General features: G+C 50.2%; 9 protein-coding genes across 9 annotated transcripts; 3 read left to right on the plus strand and 6 right to left on the minus strand.

The window, feature by feature from the left end:
* Positions 1-255: 255 nt before the first annotated feature.
* BDP81DRAFT_448547 (uncharacterized protein) lies at positions 256-1,903 on the plus strand (the record flags this gene model as incomplete). Its single annotated transcript, XM_060592312.1, has 3 exons — positions 256-560; positions 970-1,443; positions 1,858-1,903. 3 exons carry the CDS (start codon positions 256-258, stop codon positions 1,901-1,903), a joined length of 825 nt encoding a protein of 274 aa, XP_060447127.1.
* Positions 1,904-2,226: 323 nt separating this feature from the next.
* BDP81DRAFT_425138 (uncharacterized protein) lies at positions 2,227-3,131 on the minus strand. The gene is made up of 3 exons (XM_060590193.1): positions 2,650-3,131; positions 2,509-2,565; positions 2,227-2,457 (listed from the first exon to the last, which is right to left on the minus strand). The coding sequence occupies exons 1-3, from the start codon at positions 2,768-2,770 to the stop codon at positions 2,360-2,362; spliced, it is 276 nt and encodes a 91-aa protein (XP_060447128.1). The 5' UTR covers positions 2,771-3,131; the 3' UTR covers positions 2,227-2,359.
* Positions 3,132-6,693: 3,562 nt separating this feature from the next.
* On the minus strand, positions 6,694-8,583 carry BDP81DRAFT_346465 (uncharacterized protein; the record flags this gene model as incomplete). Its single annotated transcript, XM_060586117.1, has 2 exons — positions 6,694-8,266; positions 8,450-8,583. 2 exons carry the CDS (start codon positions 8,581-8,583, stop codon positions 6,988-6,990), a joined length of 1,413 nt encoding a protein of 470 aa, XP_060447129.1. The 3' UTR covers positions 6,694-6,987.
* Positions 8,584-8,750: 167 nt separating this feature from the next.
* BDP81DRAFT_372034 (general substrate transporter) lies at positions 8,751-10,787 on the minus strand. The gene is made up of 2 exons (XM_060586644.1): positions 9,610-10,787; positions 8,751-9,550 (listed from the first exon to the last, which is right to left on the minus strand). Exons 1-2 carry the CDS (start codon positions 10,604-10,606, stop codon positions 8,931-8,933), a joined length of 1,617 nt encoding a protein of 538 aa, XP_060447130.1. The 5' UTR covers positions 10,607-10,787; the 3' UTR covers positions 8,751-8,930.
* A 2,130-nt stretch (positions 10,788-12,917) lies between these two features.
* BDP81DRAFT_393108 (family 13 glycoside hydrolase) lies at positions 12,918-14,654 on the plus strand (the record flags this gene model as incomplete). Its single annotated transcript, XM_060587796.1, has 1 exon — positions 12,918-14,654. The coding sequence occupies one exon, from the start codon at positions 12,918-12,920 to the stop codon at positions 14,652-14,654; it is 1,737 nt and encodes a 578-aa protein (XP_060447131.1).
* A 216-nt stretch (positions 14,655-14,870) lies between these two features.
* Positions 14,871-15,881, minus strand: BDP81DRAFT_460122 (Chloroperoxidase; the record flags this gene model as incomplete). The annotated part of the gene is made up of 3 exons (XM_060593622.1): positions 14,871-15,149; positions 15,212-15,488; positions 15,688-15,881. 3 exons carry the CDS (start codon positions 15,879-15,881, stop codon positions 14,871-14,873), a joined length of 750 nt encoding a protein of 249 aa, XP_060447132.1.
* Positions 15,882-17,471: 1,590 nt separating this feature from the next.
* On the minus strand, positions 17,472-18,770 carry BDP81DRAFT_315789 (uncharacterized protein; the record flags this gene model as incomplete). Its single annotated transcript, XM_060584112.1, has 4 exons — positions 17,472-17,925; positions 17,990-18,440; positions 18,514-18,576; positions 18,641-18,770. 4 exons carry the CDS (start codon positions 18,768-18,770, stop codon positions 17,472-17,474), a joined length of 1,098 nt encoding a protein of 365 aa, XP_060447133.1.
* Positions 18,771-20,932: 2,162 nt separating this feature from the next.
* On the plus strand, positions 20,933-23,048 carry BDP81DRAFT_393111 (uncharacterized protein; the record flags this gene model as incomplete). Its single annotated transcript, XM_060587797.1, has 4 exons — positions 20,933-20,948; positions 21,040-21,427; positions 21,504-21,891; positions 21,948-23,048. The coding sequence occupies 4 exons, from the start codon at positions 20,933-20,935 to the stop codon at positions 23,046-23,048; spliced, it is 1,893 nt and encodes a 630-aa protein (XP_060447134.1).
* A 388-nt stretch (positions 23,049-23,436) lies between these two features.
* BDP81DRAFT_448555 (major facilitator superfamily transporter) lies at positions 23,437-25,493 on the minus strand (the record flags this gene model as incomplete). Its single annotated transcript, XM_060592313.1, has 5 exons — positions 23,437-24,007; positions 24,058-24,180; positions 24,244-24,496; positions 24,562-25,175; positions 25,270-25,493. 5 exons carry the CDS (start codon positions 25,491-25,493, stop codon positions 23,437-23,439), a joined length of 1,785 nt encoding a protein of 594 aa, XP_060447135.1.
* Between the last annotated feature and the right edge of the window lie 428 nt (positions 25,494-25,921).

Here is a 25,921-nt window from a genome sequence, read left to right on the forward strand (position 1 = left end):
AAAAGCGAAAATTACTTACAACACCACCACCACGCTCCCATCAAAGACAGAACATCGTTGAACATCAGAGGGTATGAGAGGTCATCTTCTGCGGGGCACATGTCGATTCCCTCGAAATCTCACACAAGACCTGTGGTGAATGCGAAGAAAGACGGAATATAGGTGAGGGAATAATCCCGAAAGAGAAATGTCTACAGACACACGTCCAAATAACCCTTTTTAAACGCCCAAAACAGCCGGAAGCTTCACGTAAATATGTGGTGGAACTCCGAATCACCCAGAAACCCCCTGCCGTGCCATGGCGGTGCGGTGCGCCGAACCGGCCCCCGCCCACCCGTTAATTCACCAGAAGTCCGTCCGGGGCTGGCGGCCGCTCGGATCAGAAAAAATGCAAGTCGAACTCGGAAGCAGGTCGAACAAGCAAGCAAGTCCAAAAGGCACGACGTTGCGCGTACCCTGTGTACTAGCAAGAAGATCTCGCGCGGTCCGACGTCACTCTCGTGTACTTATACGTCTCTCGTGTTATTGAGTACCATTCCAATGCGTCGAGGTTGCGGGGTGTAAGTGACGATAGCTCGGTCGGGGCATCGAGGGCTTGTCCCCACGATAGTCGTGGTTGTCCAAGGCTCGAAATTGCAGGCGCTATTTCATGGGTTGTTAGCCTCGCCAGAAGTTCATCAGGCGTGAAGAAAGTATAGGTCTTGACTTGAGAAACAATCCCAGTGAAGTTAGAAAAGGGGGATAAGTAGAAAGACTGAGGGAAACTTACCTGGAAGTTCAGAGTGAGATGATGATTATGCCGCTGGATCCACTGAAAGACTACAATTACGGCGGGGGGGGCGGGGGGGGGGGGAGCGACAAGGAGAGCGATGAGGGCAATGACGGCTTCAGTTGAGAAGGTCATCGTCAAGAGAGCAATCGGATGTAGTTGTAAATGTGAAAAGTAAGCATGTTACTTTAAGAAAGCAGCTGTAGAACGAAAATCACCGACTATGACATTATTTGGACATGCGCAACGGGAGAGGTTGACCTCCGCGCTTGCGTGCGCCCAAATCAGCCACATCCTAACGTCAACACGAAACGGAAAGTACAGTACAAGATGTGGCTGAAAATGGCGCGCGGAGACCCAGTGTCTGTAACGGGCCAGCAAGTCCATGACAATATGACACCCAGCAGCTGCGGCATTCTAGCATTCAGCACAGCGCTAGGCGACTTTGGGTATCATCGCTATTCTTCTTATTTCCCTTTCCCTCCTTCCTCTCCTTCCTTCCTAGAATTGGAGGTGCTTTTCGGAGAGGGAAATTCAAAGGCGGCGAGGTGTCGGATGCAACTTGCTGCCGGGTGTTGTTGGTCTTTCCCAGTCGACACCAAATCCCACGCCCCCCTTTTGGAACCCTGGAAGTCGGCCGAGATGCTGAGTTACCCCAACGTGCTCGCACGAATGTAAGTACTTGGGTACATGCATCTCTGACCCTTTTGGAGGCTTGTTCGGCCAACCATTTGTGATTCCGGTGAAGTCGGATTGAAAGGGGGCCAATGGCCTTTGGCAATGACACTAATACCGCCAGGCTGTTCGGGGAAGCTCTCAATTGCTCTGCATCAAGAGCGAGTGGAACTCAGGAGTGCTTGGGGGCTTTCGTTTCACGCAGCAGTTAATACCTGACCTTGCACCCATCCTCCCCACCCTGGGTTCCCGGCTTAATACCTCCATTCTCCAACTTCCCGAATCCTGTTAGCGTTACCTAGTGGTCAAGGCCACGCCCACGTTGGGAGGCGTGGCCGACTACATCTTTGATTCATGTTGGAGATCATGGACTGTTTTTTTTATTGATATTTGAGGTATCATGATAGCTACAGAACAGGAACAGAAGGATACCATGGCATCACATTCGTATTGGGTTAGATGAGAACTTACTAAGATCGAGCAGGTTTGGGACAGAGGGGGGAAAACAAATGTGATGTGTAAATCGCATACAAGACAGCAGGTATTACATAGCCCAATCATGACTGCCATTTGCAGAAGATCCTCCAATCCTCCTCTTCTTCGCAAGGTCGCATTCCAAAAAGTCCACATATCCGAGCACGGCGTTCCCCGTGACAATTGATTGTTTCGGTGCCAAAGAGCACTACAAGCACGCAAGGCCAGAGCAAGGTCCCGTTGCGAATTCAGAGTGGGAAGAAACCTGAAAGTAAGGATAATGGATTGAGATGGTCCCTCGACAGACTGCAGTACGAAAGGTCTCATATTTCATGCTACGTAAGATATATATATACATATACATACAGTTCGCATGGCTGCTCTCAGGCGGGTACAGAGACGTTGCCATCACAGTTGTACCTTTATGAAAGTGTGGGAATCCTAGGTTTTTTCGGCCCTCGATCCGTCCCGTCGGTGCGGGGTGCCCCGAAGGGGTGATCGCTGACCCCCGGGCCAGAAGAGGGTGAACACGTGACCGTCTAGTCGGAAGCTTAATACCGCGCATCTACACATTGCGGAGTTCTTCTTACTGATGTCATCGGTCTGAATGATCTCTGCGATATAATCTTCAGGGTCAGGATTGCTAGCTGACTGGCCGTTAGCATATTGCGTCTCATGCTAATTTCCTTGACTTGAGAGGCGAGTCCGAAGCCGGGGGAGAGGCGGCTTACTTGGGAGGCCAGGGTCGAGGTCATTCGTGGGCCGCTTCCATTGAAAGATGGCAAAAAGAGTCGGCGGAAGGGCGACAATGAGTGCAACTGTAGCAATGATGGCTTCTGTTGATAGGGACATATTGACAGCCAGTTCAAAGAAGATTCTGGATTCCGAGGTTGCGACTTAGAGCCGGGTGGGGACGAATGAGAACGCTTTATGGTCGATCGTGCTTGGAAGAAGAAGAATTTGTGAGCAGGGAGGAGAAGAGGATATGGATCAGCCCGGTTGTGATGACCTCGGGAGGTTTTGCGGGGTTTAAGAAGGGATGCTTCGAGTTGTCAAGTGTTGCTCTGGGTTGTGTCGTGGCTTGAGCTCAGCTCCGTTGCTTGGAAATGCTGACCCGCGGGTCCGTCCAGCCAGTCTCTCAGTCTTGTTCCAGACGCCCCGACCGAGAATGGGATTTTTTTTCTTGTTCGCAATATAAAGTAGGTAATGTAATGTCAGGGCGGGAGCGCAGGGAAGGGGGTTCATGGGCTACTGGTGCTGGACTGGAACCATGTAAGGCGACTTGCAAGGTGAGGTAGGGCCAGGAAGAGGTAGCCAGAAACGACTTCGATGTCGGTCCGGAAGACCAATCACAGCGCTCTCCGCCTTCATGTGACGCAAACCTCGAAAAACCTGGACCCGCCCGACACCAATGTCCTGCGCCACGGCAGTTGGGGGCGCCAGAACAAACAAACCTAATTTTTGTTGGGCTAAGTCGGCTCTGTAATTATGACCTGGACTGGTATCTGACGTGGCTCCAGGGCGATGAGAAATGAAGGAGCACGGCTTGCACAACCGGCTGCACTGATACTGGCTCCCTCCGCCATCCACCTCCCACCTTAGCTCTCCTTCACGTACAGAGTACAGGTATCTTACTTCGTCTTCTCGCGCATCCCTGGGACTTTCCGTTCCGTGCTCAGCATGTCAGCTTCCATCTTGTCAACCAAAACTATGCATCACTAAGAAACATTCAGCCTGTACCTAAGCTAAGGTACCTTGGATAAATACATAAAGCGCTTCAAGGATTGAAATTTCCAGGCTCGACGTACTTGGAGTCGTGCCGGGGGGCATTTGAACTATATTGAGACTTTACGGAGAAGAAAAGCTGGGAGGTGATAATAATGATATGCACACGGTGAACAATGGAACCCTTTACTGATCAACAGCTCGTAACGTTCGACAAGGTCGCGATTTCTGCGGCAGATACTAGGATGTATTTACGCTATAACTCCGTGTGGGTTGGGGGGGATGGCAGAATGGACGTGGACTTCATACACTCAAATGACCCTATCAAGTAACACCCAGACACTCAAAATGCCTTTCAAACATATCTCCTTGTGGAGATTTGTGAAATAAACTGTTTTAACCAAACATTGGACCTAACCAGCCGATCCACGTCCGTCCTATCGAGGTGGGGTGCGCCGAAAGGCCGGCCCCACTTCGCATTATGAGTGCACCGGAGCCATGAGTTCGCGGCTACATGTAGCCCCTCCGCACGCGTTATTGGTGATGCAAGCAAGCTTCAGCGAATAAAGACCTTGCAGATTTCTTAAGTGCCATCAAGTAGACCTCGAGTTATCCGACGTTACTCTTGTGTAGTTGTAGGTCTCGTGCGTTATTGTAAACCATTCCAGTCCGTTCCGGTTAAGATTGCGGGGTGTAAGTGAAGAGAGGTTCGGTGTGGGCATCGTCTGGTCTCCGTGGTGGTCAGGTTTGACCCAGGGCGGAAACCACTGGCGCTGTAATGCAGTATGAGTCAGCGAACCATGAGGTTAATGACCTTGTCTCCATGGAAGAGTTGGCGAATCCGAGAAGATGAAGGAACTATTACCTGGAAGCTCAGCATGCTACTGATTTTGACGTGTCCATTGCAATACTTTGAGTACCAGGGGGGGGGGGGGGGAAGAGCGATGAAGACAGCAATAATAACGATGACACCCTCCGTTGAAATGCCCATTGTCAAGATCAGCTAGCAAAATTGACTGTTGAGATAGAGATAGCACTTATATGCTGGACCTCGAGGTAAAGACAGAGCGTGCAGATATGAGAGCGAGAGAATGATCGGAAAAGTAGTTTGGGCAAGGTCGTTCGGTTTTTATTACGATCCAGAGCAAGAGTCTCGACGCTTTCTCAACGCTACAGTTGGACGTCCACAAAAACTGGAGGTCTCAGTGACGAGGCGCTATGGCCATGTAGTTCGCAGGTTAGTTTTAGCATTTTACGTCCGTAACGCTCCCACATAACCGTCGTTGTTTTGTCCTGCAGCTCCCCCATGCTTACAGGGCAGGCCAACCACATCCCCGAGGCAGAGAGGCATTCCATGCAAAACCAGAGGGCAGAGCAGACGAGGCAAGAATCGCTTAACCCCTAGAGACATGTCGGTACGTACTCCGCAAGGTGGCACCTAAGCTACGTGAAGAGGCCAGGGTCCAATATGTCGAGTGCACGTGTGCGTAAGACGGGGGGATGTTCGACAGTGCCCCAGCTCGACAGGACGGCAGGCATTGCCTGGGTCACTAGGACATCGAGAGTCCGAACTGGGAGTCTTGAAGCATCATAATGTAGTTACTTTCATACATGGAGACATTTGACAATCAGATCGGACTTTTAGGTGCTGGTAAATACATGCAAGTGCTTTCAGGCATAGGCAGACTGCTCTCCCTCTCCTCTGCGCTCCCTCTTGTATGATTGATCTCACTTCGCACTTCATCCGCACCTTTTGGGCGTGTTCTTCAATCGATTCAATGTGAAGCTACTGGATCCTTGCAGGTGTTTAAGTCTCGATGATCTTTCCAATGAAAACGCGATAATTAGCTGCCGACTTCCGCTTCCTACTGGCGTACATCAAACCTCGACACCGCCCAATGCATTATCAAATACCTCAAAATCGACCTCACTTCATCTCAGATTCACTCTTTCATGTGCTTTCTCACTTCCATCTTTTTGATACCCAATTTCTCGCATAAAGCTGATGTTGTACATTGAGGCTGTTCTGAGGATGAAGCCAGTGCGAAGATGAGGCAGGTCAGAGCAACGGCTTCAGAAAGGAGTCCATGTGTACTGGGAAATTCTGGCTGCTTTGCTTCTACCTCCTGTAGCGTAGAAGCTTGAATGCGATGTAGTCATCATTTCATACATGGAAAAGTAGGGTGCTTCATGGAAAGTGCCTTCCACAATAGTTTAACTACAGTACAGTGGCAGCAGAGATCGCTTATGGAGGGAATCGGGAGTGTACAATGGCTGGCTAGATCACTCGCAAGAACCTAGGTAGCTTGCAAGGTGTACTAAGATGAGAGTGACGCAGGCTTAAGAGGACCATGGCTTGAGGAGACGGAGGCCGATAGAAACTGACGACGCCAGATGACTCGGTATAATACCGTATGAGTGTATCAGTACTCATTGCGTGCCAGGTAGCTACCTCAATACTAAGGCGGGTCATGGGGGTTCCTTTCTACTATGAGCTGGTGTGGCGCTGGAGGGGGTAAGACTACGGGAACTAGATGCATTTCATCTCGCTCAGTTACAGTCGCCTGCCGCCGTGCCAAACTGCAGAAGCCATGGTCAATGGGAGTCCCGTCGTTTGAGCTAAGTGATGAGAGAAGACCGCGTAGTTCTCATTCATTGGCCAAAGCCCAAGAAGTTGTTGCATCTCAGAGTTCATGGGCTTAAGATCGAACTAAACATAACAGCAGCTACTTCCTCTTACGGCCACGTTTTGGAATAGATAGAACTGTTCGAAGATTTATCGAGCATGATTTGGTCCTAGAAAAATTGCGCTCTGTTCTGTTAGTCACCTCGGTTGAGGCACCTAGGTAAAGTAGTTATCGCATAGGGTGAACTAAACTAGAAAATGGCCGGAAGACTGTCGAGGAAAGAAATTCTCTACCTCAATCCAACACAACACTTGACTACGGATATTATGGTGAAGTGATTGAACGACAGGGCTTGTTTAGTGGATTGGAGCAAGGAGAATTGGGTGTGGCCCACCGATTTCCCCGAATCAGGCAGTCGCTTGAACAGATTCGATTTTAAATCATCGCATATAATTACAGTAATACTCCCATGCTGCTTCATATTCATTGGCCATAACCTGTGAATCTCAAAATGACCTTCGCGCATGCCAATGATCAACAAAATGTTGTCTCCTCAGGTATGGATGTGCTTGGTCATTTAAGATGTGAAAACATTAAGTATGTCGAGGAAGCTTGCCGTATGAGGTATTGCTGCTGTTACGGTGCGTCCGAGAGACTTGATAGCAGTTGTCATATAAATCGAGTTTCGGATTGTAGGACCAGCTTTTGAACTTTTCCCTACTCAGGAATTTCTTCAACCCGACATTCATTTGTAACGTCGACTAAAGTCATGTTTCTATCCACGTTCATCAATAGGCAATAACTTGCCTTGCTGTACAACATATCCAGATGCTTGTAACTCCCACCAAGAGTTGTCCCAACTATCCTCACAATCTCCATCAGGATATCAACCGGCCCGACATGCATAGCAGACCACTGGTTCGTTGCTGAACCGAGCGATATCAGATCTGCTAGTGAGCATCCTACATCAAACACCTTCTCCAATATGCCGACGCCATTGGCTTCAAAGGCCTTGGTTGGTAGCAGCCGTGAAATGAGCACTACGTCGCGGGCAACTGCGGTGGGATAGCTCAGTGACATGCTGTCCTCACTATCCGTGGTAGATAACAGGGTCTTGGACACGCAAAGTTTCCACACGATGACCTTGAGCCACTGTCGTGAAATTAATAGATCGGCCTGTTGCATCTCTGAATATTTTGATACGCTTGGAATTGCGTACTTCAAGACCGTCTGTAGTTTGGAAAGATGTTCTGGATCTGTTGCCTCTGAAGACGATGCCGCTGATGGCGTAGAAGAGTTCCATGTCGCTATGAAATCAGTATCAAAGTGCCGGAAAAGGGAGATGAGATCGAGGAATCCGGGAAGAATCGCGGCATCTGAGCTCAACGGATCGACGATGGGAAGACCCAGTGTGCTCTGCAGTGTCAACGGCCTATGCCGCTGTAGCGCATACGCCCTCTCCGTGATGAATAGCACCCAAAACATATGTCGAGCGTACGTCGCCAGGACCTGATCGGTGATGTCGTTGTATGTGGCTTCCTCGTGTAGTCGTAGCGTCTGAAGAATAGTGATAGACTCTCTGAGATAGAACCATGCCGCATTATCGTTATCCATACAGAAGAAGGCCGAGAATAGGAAGAAGGAGGTTTGCGCGTGAAGTAAGGACTGGTGCTCGGCGAGATTGCATTGCCGCCTAGCTCGAAGGGTTTCTGAAATGAGGAACTCGGGTGTCGGAAGGATAGGGGCGGATAGATCGGGTGGCATCTGCGATGATGGGTCTGGCGGTTGTAATATCTCTGGTGAGAGGGAGATGACCGCAGAGCAGGCTGTCATGAGCCCGTATTTCTCGGGTGAGGTTGAAAGGTCGCGTATGCATTCTTCGACTTGTTGACGATGCAAGATAGGTGTAAGTGGGTATTTGTGTCTGAAGAAGGCATCGAGGCACCACTCTATGATATCGGTTGATACTAGAGGTGAGGGCCGAAAGCTGTCGTCTCTCAGCGTCGCCGTCTGAATCGGTGATGGTGGCGTGACTGGTGATACGGGTGTCTGAGTCTCTCCAGCTTCTGCTGAGTCTCTTTTTGATGTGTAAGAGGTAGGCTTCTGCCTTTGAATCGATTTCCGTGCATGCCGTGGGCCTTTCGGTCCTGTCTTCTTCGGCGCTGCTACGTATGTGCACTCCAATATTGCCTCCTGACAGTTGGTGCAGGGCCAGCATCCATCGCAGCGGATCTTGCGCGAGTGACAAGGGTCACAGGCTTGTCGAACCTTGGGTGGTCTTTTAGAGTAGCGAATATTGGTTTCCTGGGACATGATGCATATTAATAGTAGGGAAATCGTGAAGAGGCGAAGATCAGAAGAAGCGTCATGCAGGATGAATGAAGGCTGGGGTAGGGGGTTACTTCGCGTTGCGGGCAGAAGTTCTCCAGATTTAAGGCAAGACTCCGCACTCTCCGCACATGGTTATGGGGGCATTTTTTGAACTAACCCAAGTAAGGGACTTGCATTGCTAGCGTGGTGTCTCTTCCCCATCCTTTGGGAAAATTTAGGCTAAATTTTGAGAACTCGAAAACCCGTTCGGTTTGTATGGAGATATGGTCTTTGAAACCCAGACAAACATTACACCCTTGACCCCTCCTGCGCCTATCATAACGAATACCCTACGAGGTGGACTTCTTGACGGCAACTCCATCTATCACAACGTAATCGCTAAACTTCCTTGGTGGGATGCCCTGGGCGTACATGTGGTCAATGTCCTGGTAGGTTCTGTTCTTCGTCTCAGGCTGGAAGAAGAAGAGAAGTCCGAGAACGAACACCTCAGCGCCAACGAAGAGGAACATGATCTTGCCGCCCCAGTTCAGCTGATCGGGGTTGATGAAGAACGGGAACACCGATGACAGCAAAAGAGCTGTGAGTTGCTGGCATACCAAGCTGAAGGCGATGGTCTTGGGCCTGGTGGCTTGCGAGGCAGTCTCCTGAGCAACAGCCCAGCCGAAGCAACCTACGGTTGCGGTGTACAACATTGACCATGTGATCATGAAGGCGAGAAGAGCCGTGTTTGCGGAGTAGTTGGCGGTTCCAGCAAGAGATGTTCCACCGATGATGATAGACCAGCAGCACAGCAATACTCCGCCGCCAACTAGGGACTTTCTGCGGGGGAGGACGTCGGAAACTGTGACTGCAACGCAGTTCGAGAGGAATTGGAGTGTGGAGGAGATCGCAGTGAGTCCGAAAGGGTCGGACTGGCCGATGAGCTCGAAGTAGTAGGTTTGGTAAGTGTCTAGAGTTGATTTGTTAGCATTCTGTGTCTGAAACACGTCGTTGTTGTGAGATACTTACTCGCAAAGTAACCGCCAGAGAAGTTCTGGGACTGCAATCCAAGAACAGCAACCAGCGTTCGGAAGCGGTGCTCCTTGGAGAAAATCGCTCTCCAGCTTGTCTGCTTAGCCATGTTCGCCTCTCCTGCCGCAAGCTCGAGCTCAGACTTGATGAAGTTGAGTCTCTCCTCGACATCGACGTTCTTTCCGTAGAGCTTGAAGATTGCCTTGCGGGCGTCGTCATCTCTGCCCATCTTTACGTACCACACCGGGGACTCGGGCAGCCACGGCAAGACAATCATGAACAGCGCCGGGACAAGGAAGGTCATGGCGAACGCTAGGCGGTAACTCCATTGACCTTCAATCTTGGAGGATCCCCATGCAGTGATGGAAGAGAGGAAAAATCCGAGAACGATGATGACGTTGGTCAACGAGCTGAGGGAGCTTCGAAGGGCCGGAGGAGCGTTTTCGGTAACGTAGAGGGGAGGCGTGACGGTTGAAAGGCCAACTGAGAAACCGAGCAGCAGCTTGGAGACGAAGAGAACTGGCAAGCTTGGGGCGAAGACCAAGGCAAACGAGGAGGAGAGGGACAGAATAACGGCTGTCCAGAGAACGGCTCTGCGACCAACGGTGTCGGCGAACTGGCCTGTGAGGAAGGCTCCGAAGACCTGGCCGATGGTGCTGGCTGCGTTCCACAGAGATTGCCAAAGGGCAGGGATGACATATTGGTCTCCCACCTGATAGTAATCTCCGTAAGCCTTGCGGAACTCAGGGAAGGCAATGGCGGCGCCTGAAAGTCCAGAGTCGTAACCCCATCCGAAGACGAGGTACATGATGTAGAGTGCCCAGAAGACATATCGCTTGTCTTGCTTGAGGTTTGCCCAAAGACGCTGGTATTGTTGCTTTGGGGTCAGGTCTTGATTCTCGGTTGCCCTTGTGACGGCTTCATCCGCAATGGCGAGTTTTTCGATGTGGTCGTGGGCAACGGCACTTGTCGCCTCTGCTGATTTGGCGTCCATTGTGAAAGAGGACAAGATGAGAATATCAAGTTGAAGGTATTAGGAATAAGGAGATGATTCTAGATAGTCTGTATGAAACCACCTCCAGGAAACAGGGAGGCGTACCCTGAAGACTTTATACAAATTTCATTAGGAGGTTACAGCGAGCCATGGGCTCGGTTCCGAATACTTTGTACATCTGCATCGGACGACGCCAGTGGCAGCAGTCCCCACGGGGAATACGGCATGGGGAAATTTAAGCGCTAGGAAGCAGAACAAGACCTCGGGTTCGCCATCTGGCTGGGCTAGTCTGCTCACATTCGCATGTCTCGCTGGAATTGTTAGTCTGGTGGATCATCGATGTTTGATGGCATCGGTTGAAATGGTTGAATTTCGATTGGTTGTTGAGCCTCTTGGTGAAGAACTAGCAACTCACTAATAACACAGGACTTGAGCCACGAGCCACGGCAATAAGCCATGAAAGGTGCTTGCACCCGCTTCCCGAGGGATGGATGTTTTCACGCAAGAAACTGCGATTGTCCCATTTTCACGCCACTCATGGTCCATCGGAGAGAATATCGAGAGACTGAATGATCAGATTTGTAAGTTCATTGGCTCTTAGTCTTGGCACACTCGTTGGAATCATCGCCAAAGCTTCACTAACGGAAGTTCGGACACTGATGAGTGATAAGCCTGAAGACCGAGGTGCTCTCGTAACCTCGACACCTAGAGTAATGTCCAAAATTGCGGTTCAGCAATGACTTCTAGAACGTCAGGCAATTCTTCTATCAAACACATGCATTCCCGTAGAGCAGACCATCGACGAAGTACGATCATCTCTATCTCGAGTTGACGTGGGCCCTACCAACCTGTCGGAAAGCGTACCTCGGTTGCACGGATTAATATTGCATACTGGACCCTCAAGGTATCCTCGAGTGCGGATGTATCAACTCACTTGGGGAATTATGACAAGAATTACTTCCGAAAAGAAACCTGCCTGCCGAAGACAACTTGCACAATAAATGCAGCAAGCACAATTCCTGGCCTCGGCCGAGGCATTCTTCGCCCGCCGAAGACTTCAATGTTGGGTCCGGCACGGCGGGGCTTATGCATTTGGTCACAAGACTTGATAAAATCAGTTGATACTGCTTACTCTTAACCCAGAATCCAGTTTCAGCTCGCAGCTCCACATCTGCATCTCGAGTTCTTGACCCTGCAGTTCTGGCATAGAGTGTACAGCATCAGATTTTGGCTGTCATTTTTTGCTGTTACAAAAGCTGAGTCGGATTACGAACTGTTGTAACCTATAGAGCCTTTTAAGTGATATTAAGCTTTCTCAGGGTGGTTTTGGCATCAGATGAATCCCATACCCCAACGATGCTGACATGGACACTTACAAGAAGTGTAAGTGATGATACATACTAATAAAGTCGATTGACAAGAGTACATGTAATCTACAAAATGGAACGAAAGGGTTAATATGACATGATGCATTCGAGAAAACATGTCCCAGAAATTCCAGAATCAATATCGAGTGTTATCCAAGTGTGGCGTGAGACGTGTTTTTGGCGCTGTGACTCGACGGAGCTCCTCAGTCATCAGCCACTCATCCGCTTTCGAAGTCCCGAGAATTTCAGCGTTCGTCAGCCCCCAAAGTCCCACGTGCATGTTATCGTTTTCGTCCAACCCAGCAACTTTTGCCTTCCCCATGTTTCCGTACTTCTCCGCGTCTCTCCCTGGTATCCACATGCAGGTAGTCTGCTCAACGTTGTCTAATGGTTTCGAGACCTAGAGAACGGCCACATAATACTACTACTAAAGCTTTCCAGTGCCACCACTCCACCCGGCGATTGATCGTGCCAACGTGGATCGATCCGTGCTAGTGGCGTGGAAGCTTGCAGTCCACAGAACGATCTAGGTATGGCCGACCTCGGTTTTCGCAGTGGGGGATGACTGCTGCCCAGGACTAGGTAGTAGCTTCCCCACGACGGGACGGGCGAATCATAATTCAACCATGGCAATTCAGCCGACTCCAACGCGTCACGCAGGTGAGACAGATGAGGCTGCTATTAGTGCGAAAGATTCTGGCACCAACCCCCAATCATCACCGAGACTTGTTGATCTGGGGTAGGTAGCTGCGGGGGTTGAGTTTCAATGAGCCAACTTCAAATGCTGGGACTCTGAAGATTGAACATAAGAAGCGAACAAGCTTGACCTCTTAAAGCGACCGTCCATTGCAAGCTCATGACTGTCCTTACTCTCGAATCGACTCACATTCTACTTTTTACACCACCAATACTTACCCGGTCTTGTCTTCTTCATCATAGCCACTATGGCATCATCAGGTTCTCCAGACAGACAATGGTGGAAAGAAGCTGTCGTCTACCAGATCTACCCTGCGAGTTTTCTCGATTCCAACAATGACGGACTTGGTGATGTTCCAGGCATTGTCTCGAAGCTGGACTACATCAAGTCCGTTGGCGCCACAGCCATCTGGCTTTCTCCAATCTTCAAGAGCCCTCAAAATGACATGGGCTACGACATATCCGACTATCGCGACATCCACAGACCATACGGCACAGTTGCGGACGCAGAGAACTTGATCAAGGGCTGCCATGAGAGAGGCATCAAGATTCTTTTGGATCTCGTTGTCAACCATACCAGCGACGAGCATGAGTGGTTCATAGAGTCTCGCTCATCAAAGTCATCGCCCAAGAGGGATTGGTATTTCTGGCGAGACCCCAAGATCGACTCGAGTGGCAACCGTCAACCACCCAACAACTGGGCCTCCATTTTTGGCGGTAGTGCCTGGACATGGGACGAGCAAACGGGCCAATACTACCTCTCGCTCTTCTTGCCCTCACAACCAGACCTCAACTGGACCAATGAGGATATGCGTCTGGCTACTTACTCTGATATGGAGTTCTGGCTGGAAAGAGGCACTGATGGCTTCCGGATCGACTCGATGAACCTCATGTCGAAACACCCCGACCTGCCTGATGCACCCGTAACACGGCCCGACTCGGAGTTTCAGCCCGGTGACTTGTACTATGCCAGCGGTCCTCGGATGCACGAGTACATCCGGGAGATGCGCGAGAAGGTGTTCGACAAGTACAACTGCATGACTGTCGGTGAGCTGGGCTTTACCAAAGATGAGAATAGCGTTGCCGAGTACGTCGCCAAAGACAGACATGAGCTCAACATGGTCTTCACTGGAGACATTGTGGACATGGACTTTGGCGAGAACCACAAGTATGAGCACGGCGATTTCCGTCTCTCGAAACTCAGAACCATCACCAACCTCTGGCAAAAAGCAATGCTGAAGTGCGACGGCTGGAACGCGGTCTACTTTGACAACCACGATTCTGGCCGCTCGGTCTCACGTTACGCATCCGACTTGCCCCAGTACAGGAAAGAAGCCGCCAAAATGCTAGCCATCTATATGGGCACTCTGAGCGGCACACTATTCCTGCTTCAGGGACAAGAGATTGGAATGGCGAATATCCCAGAGTCTTGGACGATTGAGGACTATGCCGACATCGAAGGCCAGAACTACTACAACAGCGTGCTTCAAAAGAGGGGCAAAGACGCAGACATGTCGGATGTTTTGGCGGAGATGAGACTCAAAGCGAGAGACAACGGGCGACTGCCCATGCAGTGGAGCGCAGAAACACATGGGGGTTTCACGAAGGGCTCAAAACCGTGGATGCGTGTCAACGACGACTATGGCGAGTGGAATGTTGAGCGACAAGAGAAGGATGAGGATAGTGTGCTGGCGTTTTGGAGGCGAGTCTTGAGCCTCCGGCAGCAGGAGAAGGACGTTTTTGTTTATGGCACATTCTCTGAGGTTACGGATCTTGAAGAGAGCGAGGAAGTGTTTGCGTTTACCATGACAAGTCACGAAGAGAAGAAGGTACTTGTTCTCTTGAACTTTTCAGACAAGCAACAAAAGTTGGAGCTGCAGGGTTTTGGTGGATGGAAGCAGCTACTTGGCACCAATGCCGAGAGCATCGGAGGGGGGAGCATCACACTTCAACCGTACGAAGGCGTTATTTACTCTAACTGGTAGCTGCCATCTCAAAAAAAAGTCCTTCTTGAATCAATCCTCTTGCCAAGTACATAAACTATGCATTAAGTAGGTAGGTGAAGCAATGATATAAACTAAGGATGCATCGCTTTTGATGTAGTCAATATTTACATGATGGTAGCTGCGTATGTAACGGAGCAGAATTCGAAGCTGCAGTTTCTCGTAACGCCATGTCGAGCTGTTCAAGTGCATTAATCTCTAAACCCATAGGGCAGAGATATTAGCAGCGATAAGTCTGTTCATGGTGGAATTGATGTTGTTCACAGGTGGTTGCCATCCCAGTCTCAGAGGAAGCCTCTCATGCTCGACCCAATACCGAACCAGAGTCAAGTTGGCGTTTCCGTAGTCTCCAAAGGCTGACAGAAGCAAGGCATACTGAAGTAGCGAGCCGGTTCTCGCAAAGGTGCCGTTAAACTCTGGGTTATTTGCCTCACCCCATTCGAAGCGGGCTTTGATTTCTCTGGCAGCAGCAGCGAACTGCAACTGGGTTTTCTTAGCTTTGCAGAGACGGTACCTCCATCAAGCGTTGGGAAACTTACGTCGGTGATCTCAATGTCCCCCCAAGAAGCCAATGCGCGGCCCCAAGCAGCTTGACTAAAGCTGTTGCTGTCGCCAAAGTACTTGTCGTCGCGAGTTATGCTTCCATCGTGCTCAATGACCTGCGGAATGTGCTGATCGATGTCGTTGAGATGGAAAGTCGAGCTATTTCCCGTTGTCGATGTCGTTAGTGCGGGAATGCCGACTGCTAACATAGTGTTGTGCTCCATGTTGTAGCCCAGTGCCGTGGCTTCTCCAAGAACTTCCAGGACAATGCTGCTGTCAGGCCCATCCCAGTACACTCGTTACAACGATTGTCACACTATGCCTATGAAACAATATGGTCTTACACAAGCATGACTAAGTTTGCCAAGGATATGCCAGTATAAAGGGTCTTCCACTCACTATATAGATAGTCGGGATATTCCCATAGCCACTCGTTCTTCATACTCATCAATACATCCCATTGACCCCCTACCTGATAATCGCTGCCCAACAGCTGCGACCGTCGCGCGGCAGCAGCCCGTGATTAGCGAGAGTGTTGATGCCGGGGCATGGCGAGCGCAAGTCTCCCGGTCCGGGAGGTTGCCAGGGAAATTCCTCCTCTGTCAGAAAGGCCGAGACGCCGACTGCGACTATGATCCCAAAGAACGCGACACGAGGTATGGCCATTGTAACGAATGTGTTTTTGGGATGACAGAGTCTCTCAGAAAATCTTCACAGAAAATCAAGTGCCAATGACAAGAATATTTATCTGAACCAGTAGCTGCCGACAGGATAGCCTTTGCCCGCTGATTAACGAAAAAAAGGTCTCGTATGATTGGGCATGAACGCGAAATCCATCCTACACCCCTTACAGAACAAATTACAACGTCGTGATTCCAAGGTTCCTGTATCCAGCCGTCAGAGTTTATTTACTAACTGGGTTGTAAGACCCGGGGAATATGAGGCCGCCACACGGCAATTCATCTCCTGCCTAAGGGGGTAAACCAGGCGGGGTCTTAACACCGTTGCTAAGAATGAGGCGATTCAATCGGCACCTCAGTGCCGCGCGCACTGCGTCTTACATATATGGGCTTGTGGTGAAAGGCAGAAATTACTCCTCTTTAACCCTATGTCCCCGTGCGAATACCAAGAGTCTGGAAGAGCCTGGGTAATAGCATATGGGCGTGTCGCGTCACAATCGTGTGATACCAACGGCGTCTAGATCTCGATCGGAGGACCCCCACATCATCCCGGTGTGGCGGACGGGACGGGACGGCAACGCGAGCCAATTTAGCACACATCAAATTCAAAATATCGTCTTCGAAGGCATTTGACTGCGTAGATAGGTGACAGAATCCATGCATGCTCCTATGCGAGTCATGGACATAACCCATTCGGAATGGTCTGACCATCACGAAACAGGCCAGACTGTCATTTCCACCTGGTCCTAGCTCTGCAAGACTTATTAGGATAGCATTAGGCCCACAAGCCTGTGGTGATTCCATCCAATCTTTAGTACGAATAGACGCTCTTTTCTGCTCACTCATATATGCATATTCCGCTGGCCACCCTGACTAACCGTCAATAGGCACCTTCAACGCCGTCAGCATGCTCGACACTCGTTCTGACGAGGCACATCAAACAGAGTTTCTGGGTTACGTCCAGCTTACTTGGGATGAACCCAGGATAATTTCCGAACATGATCCCTGTCACAATCTGCTCCGCTTGGTCCAATTCTTAGGTAAGGCACGTTGCGACTCTCTGAAGCTGGCCGGTTCAGCGAGAGAACTCAACGATGTCTGAATGTTCTGTGGGCTCTCACCCGATATTTGGTGTTGCTTACGGTAGCAGGAAGAATTTCTACAACAGGAGAAACTTGATCAGTCCATGTGCTTTTTCCTTGTTGTTCCGACTTGTTTATACATGGAGCGTCAAAGATATGGTCATGTACCCGCTCAGCCTTTGAAATCAGCCGCGTGATGGGAAGTCATAGGTACAACAAGGTAGCTAGTGTCACAGAAACAGGCTGAACTAGGACTAACTATATCGACTTGCTAACTTAGATCGGGAAGATGCAACCATTTCGGTCAGAGCCGCGACAAGCAATTGATCAAAACCAACGTGTTGGAAAATCATCCATCAAGGTTTGGTTATTTTACGAGTAATCAGTACATACGTCCATGTAGCCCGTAGAATAATATATGAATGGGCCTTGACTTAGTAAGGTACCGTTTACCGCGCGATGTTTGTCCAGATATTTTTAGTCTCCGATGATCTTTAACCCACAATACAGGAACCATGATCATCGCGTGTGACCTCGAAGTTGGTTGTTCGCATGATTCCCATACCTTTCATCAACTCCTCGTCCGAGTCTTGAGCAAAAGATGCATTGGAACGAACTTCGGTCTTGGCATGTCTGGTGTTGATGCCTCTCAGACTAATGTCACCGTTGGCAGCTGAAGACGCTCCTTCGTGGCCATCACCCGTCCTAATCCATCCTTGCTGACTAGTGTGGTACTTTTGATTGTAATAGCCTTGGTCTTTGGAAGACTTCAGCTGAGGCATCCATCGTCGGATGAGAGGCCATAGCGCGGGTGCTGATGCTGTAGTGATGGCTAGGTTACACTCAATGGAGGAAACGCAAAAGCCAAGGGAGAAGTTCGCATCTAGACTCTTGTCGGTGAAGTTCTTGGCAAGGAAGTAGAGACGAATGACGCTCACGCCGGTGACGCTGCCAGGAAAACAAGGTTAGCAAATTGAGGGCGCGGAAATTGAAACGATAAAAGGTTACAGACATAATACCGAGCATGAAGACAATCATGAGCCCGATCTTCCTCTTCTTCTGCATCTTGAGGCCCAGGAAGATGTAGAATGGCAGACCAACAGTGACAAGGTCTGTTAGAATAGTCAAACACGCCGTGGATATTCCGAAAGAGAATTGTTGGATACAACTCCCTGCCAAGGTCGGTTTCCAGTTCTTCTCAATGGGCATGCATTGGAAGATGACAGTAACAAAGGTAGCGATCATGAGCGCAAGGTTGAATGCAGCTGTTCCCCAGACGATGTATCTCACTACATCTTTGAAACCGGAAAAGCGAAGCAGGAAAATGAGGACAGACTGTTTGACCAGTGCAAGAATCGGGTTGTAGACGGCGCCGACAATGTAGATCCAGATCATGCCAGTCGTTGGGTTCATGGGCAGAGGAACGTCCCAGTAGTGAATATCGATGTAGAGCTCCTTCATACCTAGATATATGGTCCATGGTGAGTTGCCATTACGAACTCTAGTGACTTTGATCTGCAATAAGATCGGACTTACATATAACAGATCCGATTGCTAGGGAGATAGAGAGAGCCATCGCGGCACACAAGCAGGCGTCATCTTATGACCAGACACGATGATCAATTTGAAATGAGAGGAGAAAGTTTCCACGCATTTGACATACCCCAGCCGAGAGTTTTCGTATCGACTCTGATATAGAGCCGCGAAATTGTTGTAATGAGTGCAAGAGTAGGGCAGGCAATCTCAATGGCAAAGCCAAGATTCTGTAGCCAACTGGTGGGAGGTCCTGTCATCTTGGCTCGAAGACTGATTCACCTGACGTGAGGAAGGTCAGGAAGACATATAATGAGAAGACAATGATCAGCGAAATCGAGCATCAGTCGGGAGTGAATGAGTGTCACGATATTAAAGTGTGATACACACTGAGCTAATTCTCATTTATGGAAGTGACGGCCAGGAGACATGCCACATACTCCGTCCAGCCAACATCTCAACTTGAGGAAAAACTTTAGTTCCTCGTTCATCAGTATTGTTACGGCACATATGATCCCTGTGGCTAAAATACCTCGCTTCAATACCCTGGATCCATGTCACTTGTATAACCGAAGAAGAAAGATGAAGAAGTGGTGTTCAAGACTTCGGAGACGAGGATCCTATGCAGAACCTTCCCGAGGCACCTACCCAGATTGTACCTGGGCATACCGTACCGGTGGCATGACCTTCTGGACGATCATTTACGAGCTGTTCGGCATGCGGCAAAAGCCACGTTTCTGAAGTTCATATTGATGCAGGCACACCCGATCTGCTGGGGCCATTACTGTGCCCCCAAGATGATGGAGCATTCACAACCACAGCTGCCCTGCACTCCTGCTGCAGGATATGAGAATATTTTCCAGCCTATCTCAACAGAATCCTTGAGATAAAAGATGCAAGATAACCAACGGCTCGAGAGAGAATGATCCACAGTGGTGTATGGGTCAATCGATGGCAACCTAGCAAGACGTCTAGCCTTCAAATTGGCAAGGTTCATCGGCCGAGTCCTTGAAAGCTAAAAGAACCCCGGTCTATCATTTCAATGGCTCCATGATGAACCAACGCGCGGGATTCCTTTGCTATGGCTTTTGACAACAAAAGCCGCTCTGTCAGCTTTGAACTTGTCTCTGCTATGCTAAGGTATGGCGTGAAACTCCAAGCATGGTCGAGTTCTGAGGGTGAAAGAGTGAACAGTACTTACCTCATTTCTTCGATGAGTCGAAGAAGAGATTCAGCTCCGCTTGGGAAGTCTCTTACTTCTCATGCCATATTGCTATTTCATTTTCTTAGAAAAAACCCCTCCGACCATCGAAAGCCGTTGGTTGTTGGTGAGTCGACGTCTGGTTACCCACCCCCCTTGTAACTGTATGGAGAACAGTATATATCCTCGCTACTAGCGCCACCAGAGCCGAGAGAAAGTGGTACGTGTCTCCGCCTATTTCCATGTTGCCGCCCGTCGCTGTCAGATGTTCAACGTGTGTTGGTGAGCGTTGTTTGTGCAAAAGTTTCTTGTCGGAAGACAAGGCAAATATGCAAGCCGGAGGCGTAGGATAGATAACAATTTCCGATGGCTGATTCCTTCAGCGGCATTTTCCAACCCATGCCTCACACATGCTGGCCCGACGTTTTCATGGCACATTTCAATGAGGTTGTCGTAGTCGCACTGTTGGCATCTTGGGAATGGAGTCTCCAAGATTTGCTCAATCCTGGATCAGTAACGAGAGTCGTTCGCACACGAGAGCCACCCAGAAGGCGGTGCCAAGTGCTTCAAGGACCAGAAGCCGGTGATCAAAACATGAGTGTTATGCGATGCATCACCTATGATATCCATGATCCCCGTGCCATGCTGCTGCGCACGCATTAGCACTCCACCACTGGCCGGGACCCTGGGTCATTTATGGAGCTGTCTGAAGTTCTGGACGGTGGAAGGACGTTCTTAGGTGGTATCCCCCATTCAAGTAACCCTTTTCCGGACAACCTCCCCGACGAGAAGCTAACTTGATCAGAAAGCTCATGATCGACCGTCCCAGCAATGCTAGTGGCGCATCCCGATCGAATTTGAAGGTACGCTTGACCATGCTATGCACGTCTTGAAAATGCCATCCAAATATTGGTCTTTGTGGATCGTGCGCTGACAACCTGATCGGTAAGAGATTGCGAAAACCGGGCCAGGCCTTCCGAGTAACTAGACCTGGAGCCGGCACGTATAAGGATATTGAGAGTCCGCAGAATACGCCCAACAACCTTAATCCTTGATCATCGTGCTTGTTGGTACTTTCGACTACTTCTGTGTTCGCTCAACCTTCAACTGGTGAGATCAACAGCACGCCATCCGCCATCATTTTGCGACCGTCTGCCTTGCTCACAGCTTTGTCGCTTGATGACTTGGTCTTGAGCCAGACAACCCAAGGTGGTGACGCCAATGGTAGTCCTGGTATGTGAATCAACCTTATCTCGCTTCTTTACACTCATACACGTACATCTGCAAACCCCCTAATCTTGGATGTTGCTGACCGTGTTTCTAACTAGCTGTCACCACCGAGACCATTGCTCCCGCTGTTGAGGCAGTGGCATTTGATGCGGCCTCATCAGGGATCGAGTACTTCGACTTTGGATCTTCTCAGCTTACAGCAAACGTGATCGCAAACTTGACCAAGTACAACCTTACTGGCACTACTGCGTTCAACTTTGGCGATAATGAAGCTGCCGTCGAGAAGCGTGCTACGCGTTCATGCAAGGTTTTCCCCGGTGACCACGTATGGCCGTCAGACTTGACATGGTTCTTGCTCGATCTGCTTTTAGGGGGTGCGTTGGTTGACGGGGTTCCTGCTGCCGCGCCATGCTACAAGGACTGGCCCCAATACGACGCAGTCAAGTGCGATGAGATCACGGCAGCATGGACAACTCCTCAATACCAGTAAGCCCGTTGTATTTTTCTAAGTTATTGCGAACTCGCTGATAACATCGAAGAATGTCTGAGCCAACTGGCTTAGACTCCCCGATCTTCGAGGGGGTCAGCTGCGTCCCTCCAAGCATCGCTCGCACCGGCGCCAACTGTACTCAGGGAGCAACCCTTCGTATGTTGTCAAGGTTACAAATGTAGCCCAGATCCAGCTTGCAGTCAACTTTGCTCGCAATCTCAACATTCGCTTGATCGTCAAGAACAAGGGGCATGACTTCAACGGAAAGTCCTCCGGTGCTGGCGCGCTTTCAATCTGGACTCATGCTCTGCAAAGTGTCCAGTACCTCGGAGCCGAATATCATCATCGCATCTCTGGATACACTGGCTCGGCCTTCAAGATTGGCTCCGGAACCCAGGCTCTAAAGCTCTACGAGGCAGCTGATGAGCTCGGGCTACACGTTGTTGGTGGTATTGCTCGTGTAAGTTCCCCGCTGCCACTTCCTGTCCACGCAAATCTCTCTAATGCTGCGGATAGACCGTTGGTATCGGTGGCGGGTATACTGCCGGGGGTGGTCATTCCCCACTGATGTCCAAGTATGGTGTCGCCGCCGACCAAGTCCTCTCAATGGAGGTTGTTCTACCTAACAGCCGTTTTGTTTCAGTTGATGAGAAGAACTACCCCGATCTCTTCTTTGCTCTTCGTGGAGGCGGTGGCAGCACATGGGGCATCGTCACTTCGCTGGTCATCCGAGCCTACCCCAAGACACCCATCACCACACTCACTTACAGCTTCGCCACCGGCAACAATGTTTCCACGGAGACCTTCTGGTCTGGTGTGGATGCCGTGTTTGCCCAATTCCCTGCTTATGCCGACGCTGGTATGTACAGCTACTGGTCTATCATGTGCGCTCCAGCAACAACTTGCAGCTTCTCCATGGCACCTCAATGGGGAAATGACATGGACACAGCTGAGTTGACTGCCGTCTCGGCGCCGCTCTTCTCCAATCTCTCTGCTTTGCATATCCCCGTGACCGATACAAAGTACACCAAGTTTGATGGCGTTCTCAACACTGTCATAAACACTTGGCCTGCAGAATCCGAAGCTGTCGGCGCGTGGAACTTTCACACTGCCTCCCGCCTTTTCCCGCGCTCCAACTGGGAAGATGATAGCAAGCTAGCTGCACAGACCAATGCATTGCGTAAAAGCGTTGAGACTGCTGGCATGATGCTTGGATATAACTTCAAGACCGCTGTTAACCCTTCCGTCAACCAAACCAACGCAGTCAACCCTGCCTTCCGCGAGACTTTAATGCACGCCATGCTGGGAGCCGTGTGGGGTCAGGAGGCTACCCCCGAGGAGATTGCTGCCGCAAAGAAGAACTTAGTGGAGATGTTGCAGCCATGGCGAAAAGCCAGTCCCGGCGCCGGAGCATACCTCAATGAGGCAGATATCAACGAGCCGAACTGGCAGCAGGCCTTTTATGGTAGCAACTACGACTACTTGTATTCGCTTAAGCAGAAGTATGATCCTTGGGGGCTGTTATATGCGACGACGGCTGTAGGTTCCGAGGACTGGCACATCACGGATCAGCTTGAGTACTACCCGACTCAGAACGGGCGGCTTTGTCCGAAGTAGGATAGATCACTGTTAGTTGTCTAGAATAATCATTTTCAACCATGACAAGCTCCCCAATTTGAACCCTTCAGTTTGGCTAACGCCAGCTCTTTCAACGGGATCTTGTGTTTTTGGAGAGCTCAAAGCCACTCTCCAGTGGTGACAGCGGCAGCATGCTAATGTTTGGAACGGCAGGTAATCAGGGACAACACGAGTTCCATCACAGATCTGGAATGGTTGTAAGATATTGATATGAATGCAATGTTGAAAAGTTCGTTTGAATGTCATATTACAGTCTATGTCAGGGGAACCCTCCCAATCTCAAAGCGCTTCTAACTCAATGGGCTAGGTCTTGGAAGATCTACAGCAGAAGACAGCCGCTGGAGTAAGGGGAGGGTACGAGACCGGATTAGAAAACAGTTCCCTTTGTTTGTTTTCCCTTCTCCTCCTCCACAGTCTTGACGTTGATGTTGCGCCAGATAAGCAAGGACAGAAGCACCAGAGGAATGAAAGCGCAACCAGCGATGACCATCTTGCGCTGAACATCAGCATAGGACTCAATAATTGCCGTGCGGATGGGGCTACCCATAGGGTACGAGAGCTGCGTTTCGATACTGGCGTAGATGCTGGCGGTAAGGTCCTTGCTACCCTCGGGGAGATTTGTATAGATGTTCTTCTTGAGAACGTTGTTCCAGATACCGCCAGCGATTGCCAAGCCGATGGCAGCACCGATGGAGCCGAAGAGGCCGTGCAATGCGAGCGCGATGGCGATCTGCTGGTGGGTGACGGACGACATAATGGCGATTTGGGAGCAGATACTGAAAATGCCACTAGCAACGCCATTGAAGATCTGGCACATGACAAGGTAGCCAACGGTGGTTGACGGGGTGCGGAAGTGAACGAGCAGGGCAGTGCCGAGGACGCAGATAGGCACGCCGGAGAGGGCGATGTACTTGAAGCGGCCAGTGTATCGTATTGCACTAAAGCTTGGTTAGAAGAAGCTCTGGTATCTCGACACAGAATAACTTACACTCCGATGAAGGGAGAAATGATAGCGGAGGTCAAACTGAAGGCGTTGAGGATGTAGCCAGAGCTGGTGATGTCTTGATTGTGCGCGACTTGCAAGTAAGACTGGTAGTATGAGTCCCAGCAGCTGAACACAGTCGTTAGTATAGGATCAATACGGCGAGACCGCATCATGGGGAGATCAACTTACTAGATGGAGGCGAACATGATACCGTAAACCAAGCAAGCGCCCAGAATGGTTCTATCCTTCAGAAAGTGGTACGGGAACAGAGAGACCTTGGCAAAGTTTCTCTCCCACAGAGCGAAAAGAGCCAAGCCGATAACGCCGAAGACGATTAGGCAGATGATGGTTGGGCTCTTCCACTGATGGGTGGCGTTGGAAACGAGGGAAAATGGCAGCAGAAGCATAGACCACCCGGCCATCACCAAGATCAAGCCGACAACTAGGTTCGTTAGTATGTCAAGTTTTATGAAGTAACTTGCGTCTTCGAAAAGGGGGATTACATACCGTCAAATTCGATGAAGTAGTGCTTGGTAGATTCCCAGGTAGACCGGGTCTTCTGCTTGGGTGGGATCAAGCCAGTCTTCTTTGCTTTGACCTCGCTGAAGAAGAAGATCACGGCGACGGGAACACTGAAACCGATCAAGATGATGGCGAAGGCACCGAATGCCCAGCGGAAGTTGACCTTGTCGTAAAACAGCTGCGCAATCTCAGGACCAGCAAAGGTTGTGGCGATCGTCGGCGTGCCATTCAGGGCAATCATAGTCATACGATTCCTCAGGGACGTCATGTCAGAGAGAACAATCGTAATAATGTAGATGAGTCCGAGATGGCCGACCCAGAAGATCGTTTGCGCTGCTGCATACGTCTCAACGTTCTGGCAGGTGGCCTTCATGATCATGCCGATGGTGACAAGGAAAACCATGCCAGCGAAGCCCTCCGCACGACCACGGATATCGATGATTTTAGCGATAGTAAGCGTAGAGACACCGCCGAGAATCGTGGATACTATGCTAGTCGTAGCAAGAAGCCCGTGTTGGCCGAACGCGGAGGTAACATAGGGCGTCAAGTTGCTCTGAACAGACTGCAGTAGGCCGTCCGTGAAGGAAACGAGGTACAAGCTGCGTAGAACCAATTAGGTCTCGGTCTCATGAAGTTATTTGCGGAGGTTGGAAACTTTGGCAGGGGGAACGAGACGCAAGCAAAAGGACTTACAGGGCAAACACAACCCAGAGCATCTTCCAAGACCACACTGAGGTGATAGCCTCCACCTTCTTGACACCATCTTGCTTGTGTTCAGGACCCTCCTCGTAATCAAGCTTCAAAGGCTCGGCGTGAATATCAACCGAATTCTGTGCGGTGCTCTTCTCGATATCGTTATCGGCGGAAACATGGTTCTGCTCAGACACCTGAGGCGTTGTCGAAGCGTTGGCGGCCATGCTGGTTTCGACGAGATCAATGACAGGCGTGTACTGCAAAGGTGGGCACGCACTTTGGATACACAAAGGGCACCTGAGCCAAGAGAACAACGATCGAAAAGGAAGGCGTGGAGAGCAAGAATCAAACAAGACCGCACGTCGAGCGGATGGATTTGAAAAGATTTATATTATCGCGTACCTGCAATGTCTGACCCATCGCTGATCCTATATCCGGACCCACGTCGCAGAGAGATCATCACCAACACACCTATTCGGGGATCCAGAGCAACCAGAGATGAACGTAATATGATTCGTCCAAAGGATCTATTGTCCGTAATGGAGTAAGGGATGAGACGGGACAGTTGCTTTTAGCGTCAATGTCCGGCGGAGCGGGAATCGCTGTTGCAGCCGGCGACCCGGCACCGCCACTGGTGACCGGCCGCAGAGTG

This window comes from Colletotrichum phormii (genome assembly GCF_030913505.1).
Source record: "Colletotrichum phormii strain CBS 102054 chromosome Unknown BDP81scaffold_7, whole genome shotgun sequence".
NCBI lineage: Eukaryota > Fungi > Ascomycota > Sordariomycetes > Glomerellales > Glomerellaceae > Colletotrichum > Colletotrichum phormii.

Coding starts and splice junctions, on each gene's coding strand:
- BDP81DRAFT_425138 (XM_060590193.1), bottom strand. CDS start 2,770: ATGTCCCTATCAACAGAAGCCATCATTGCTACAGTTGCACTCATTGTC. Junction 2,566..2,649: donor CCTCGACCCTGGCCTCCCAA/GTAAGCCGCCTC, acceptor ACGGCCAGTCAG/CTAGCAATCCTGACCCTGAA. Junction 2,458..2,508: donor CATTCAGACCGATGACATCA/GTAAGAAGAACT, acceptor GCTTCCGACTAG/ACGGTCACGTGTTCACCCTC.
- BDP81DRAFT_372034 (XM_060586644.1), bottom strand. CDS start 10,606: ATGGACGCCAAATCAGCAGAGGCGACAAGTGCCGTTGCCCACGACCAC. Junction 9,551..9,609: donor CTCTGGCGGTTACTTTGCGA/GTAAGTATCTCA, acceptor AATCAACTCTAG/ACACTTACCAAACCTACTAC.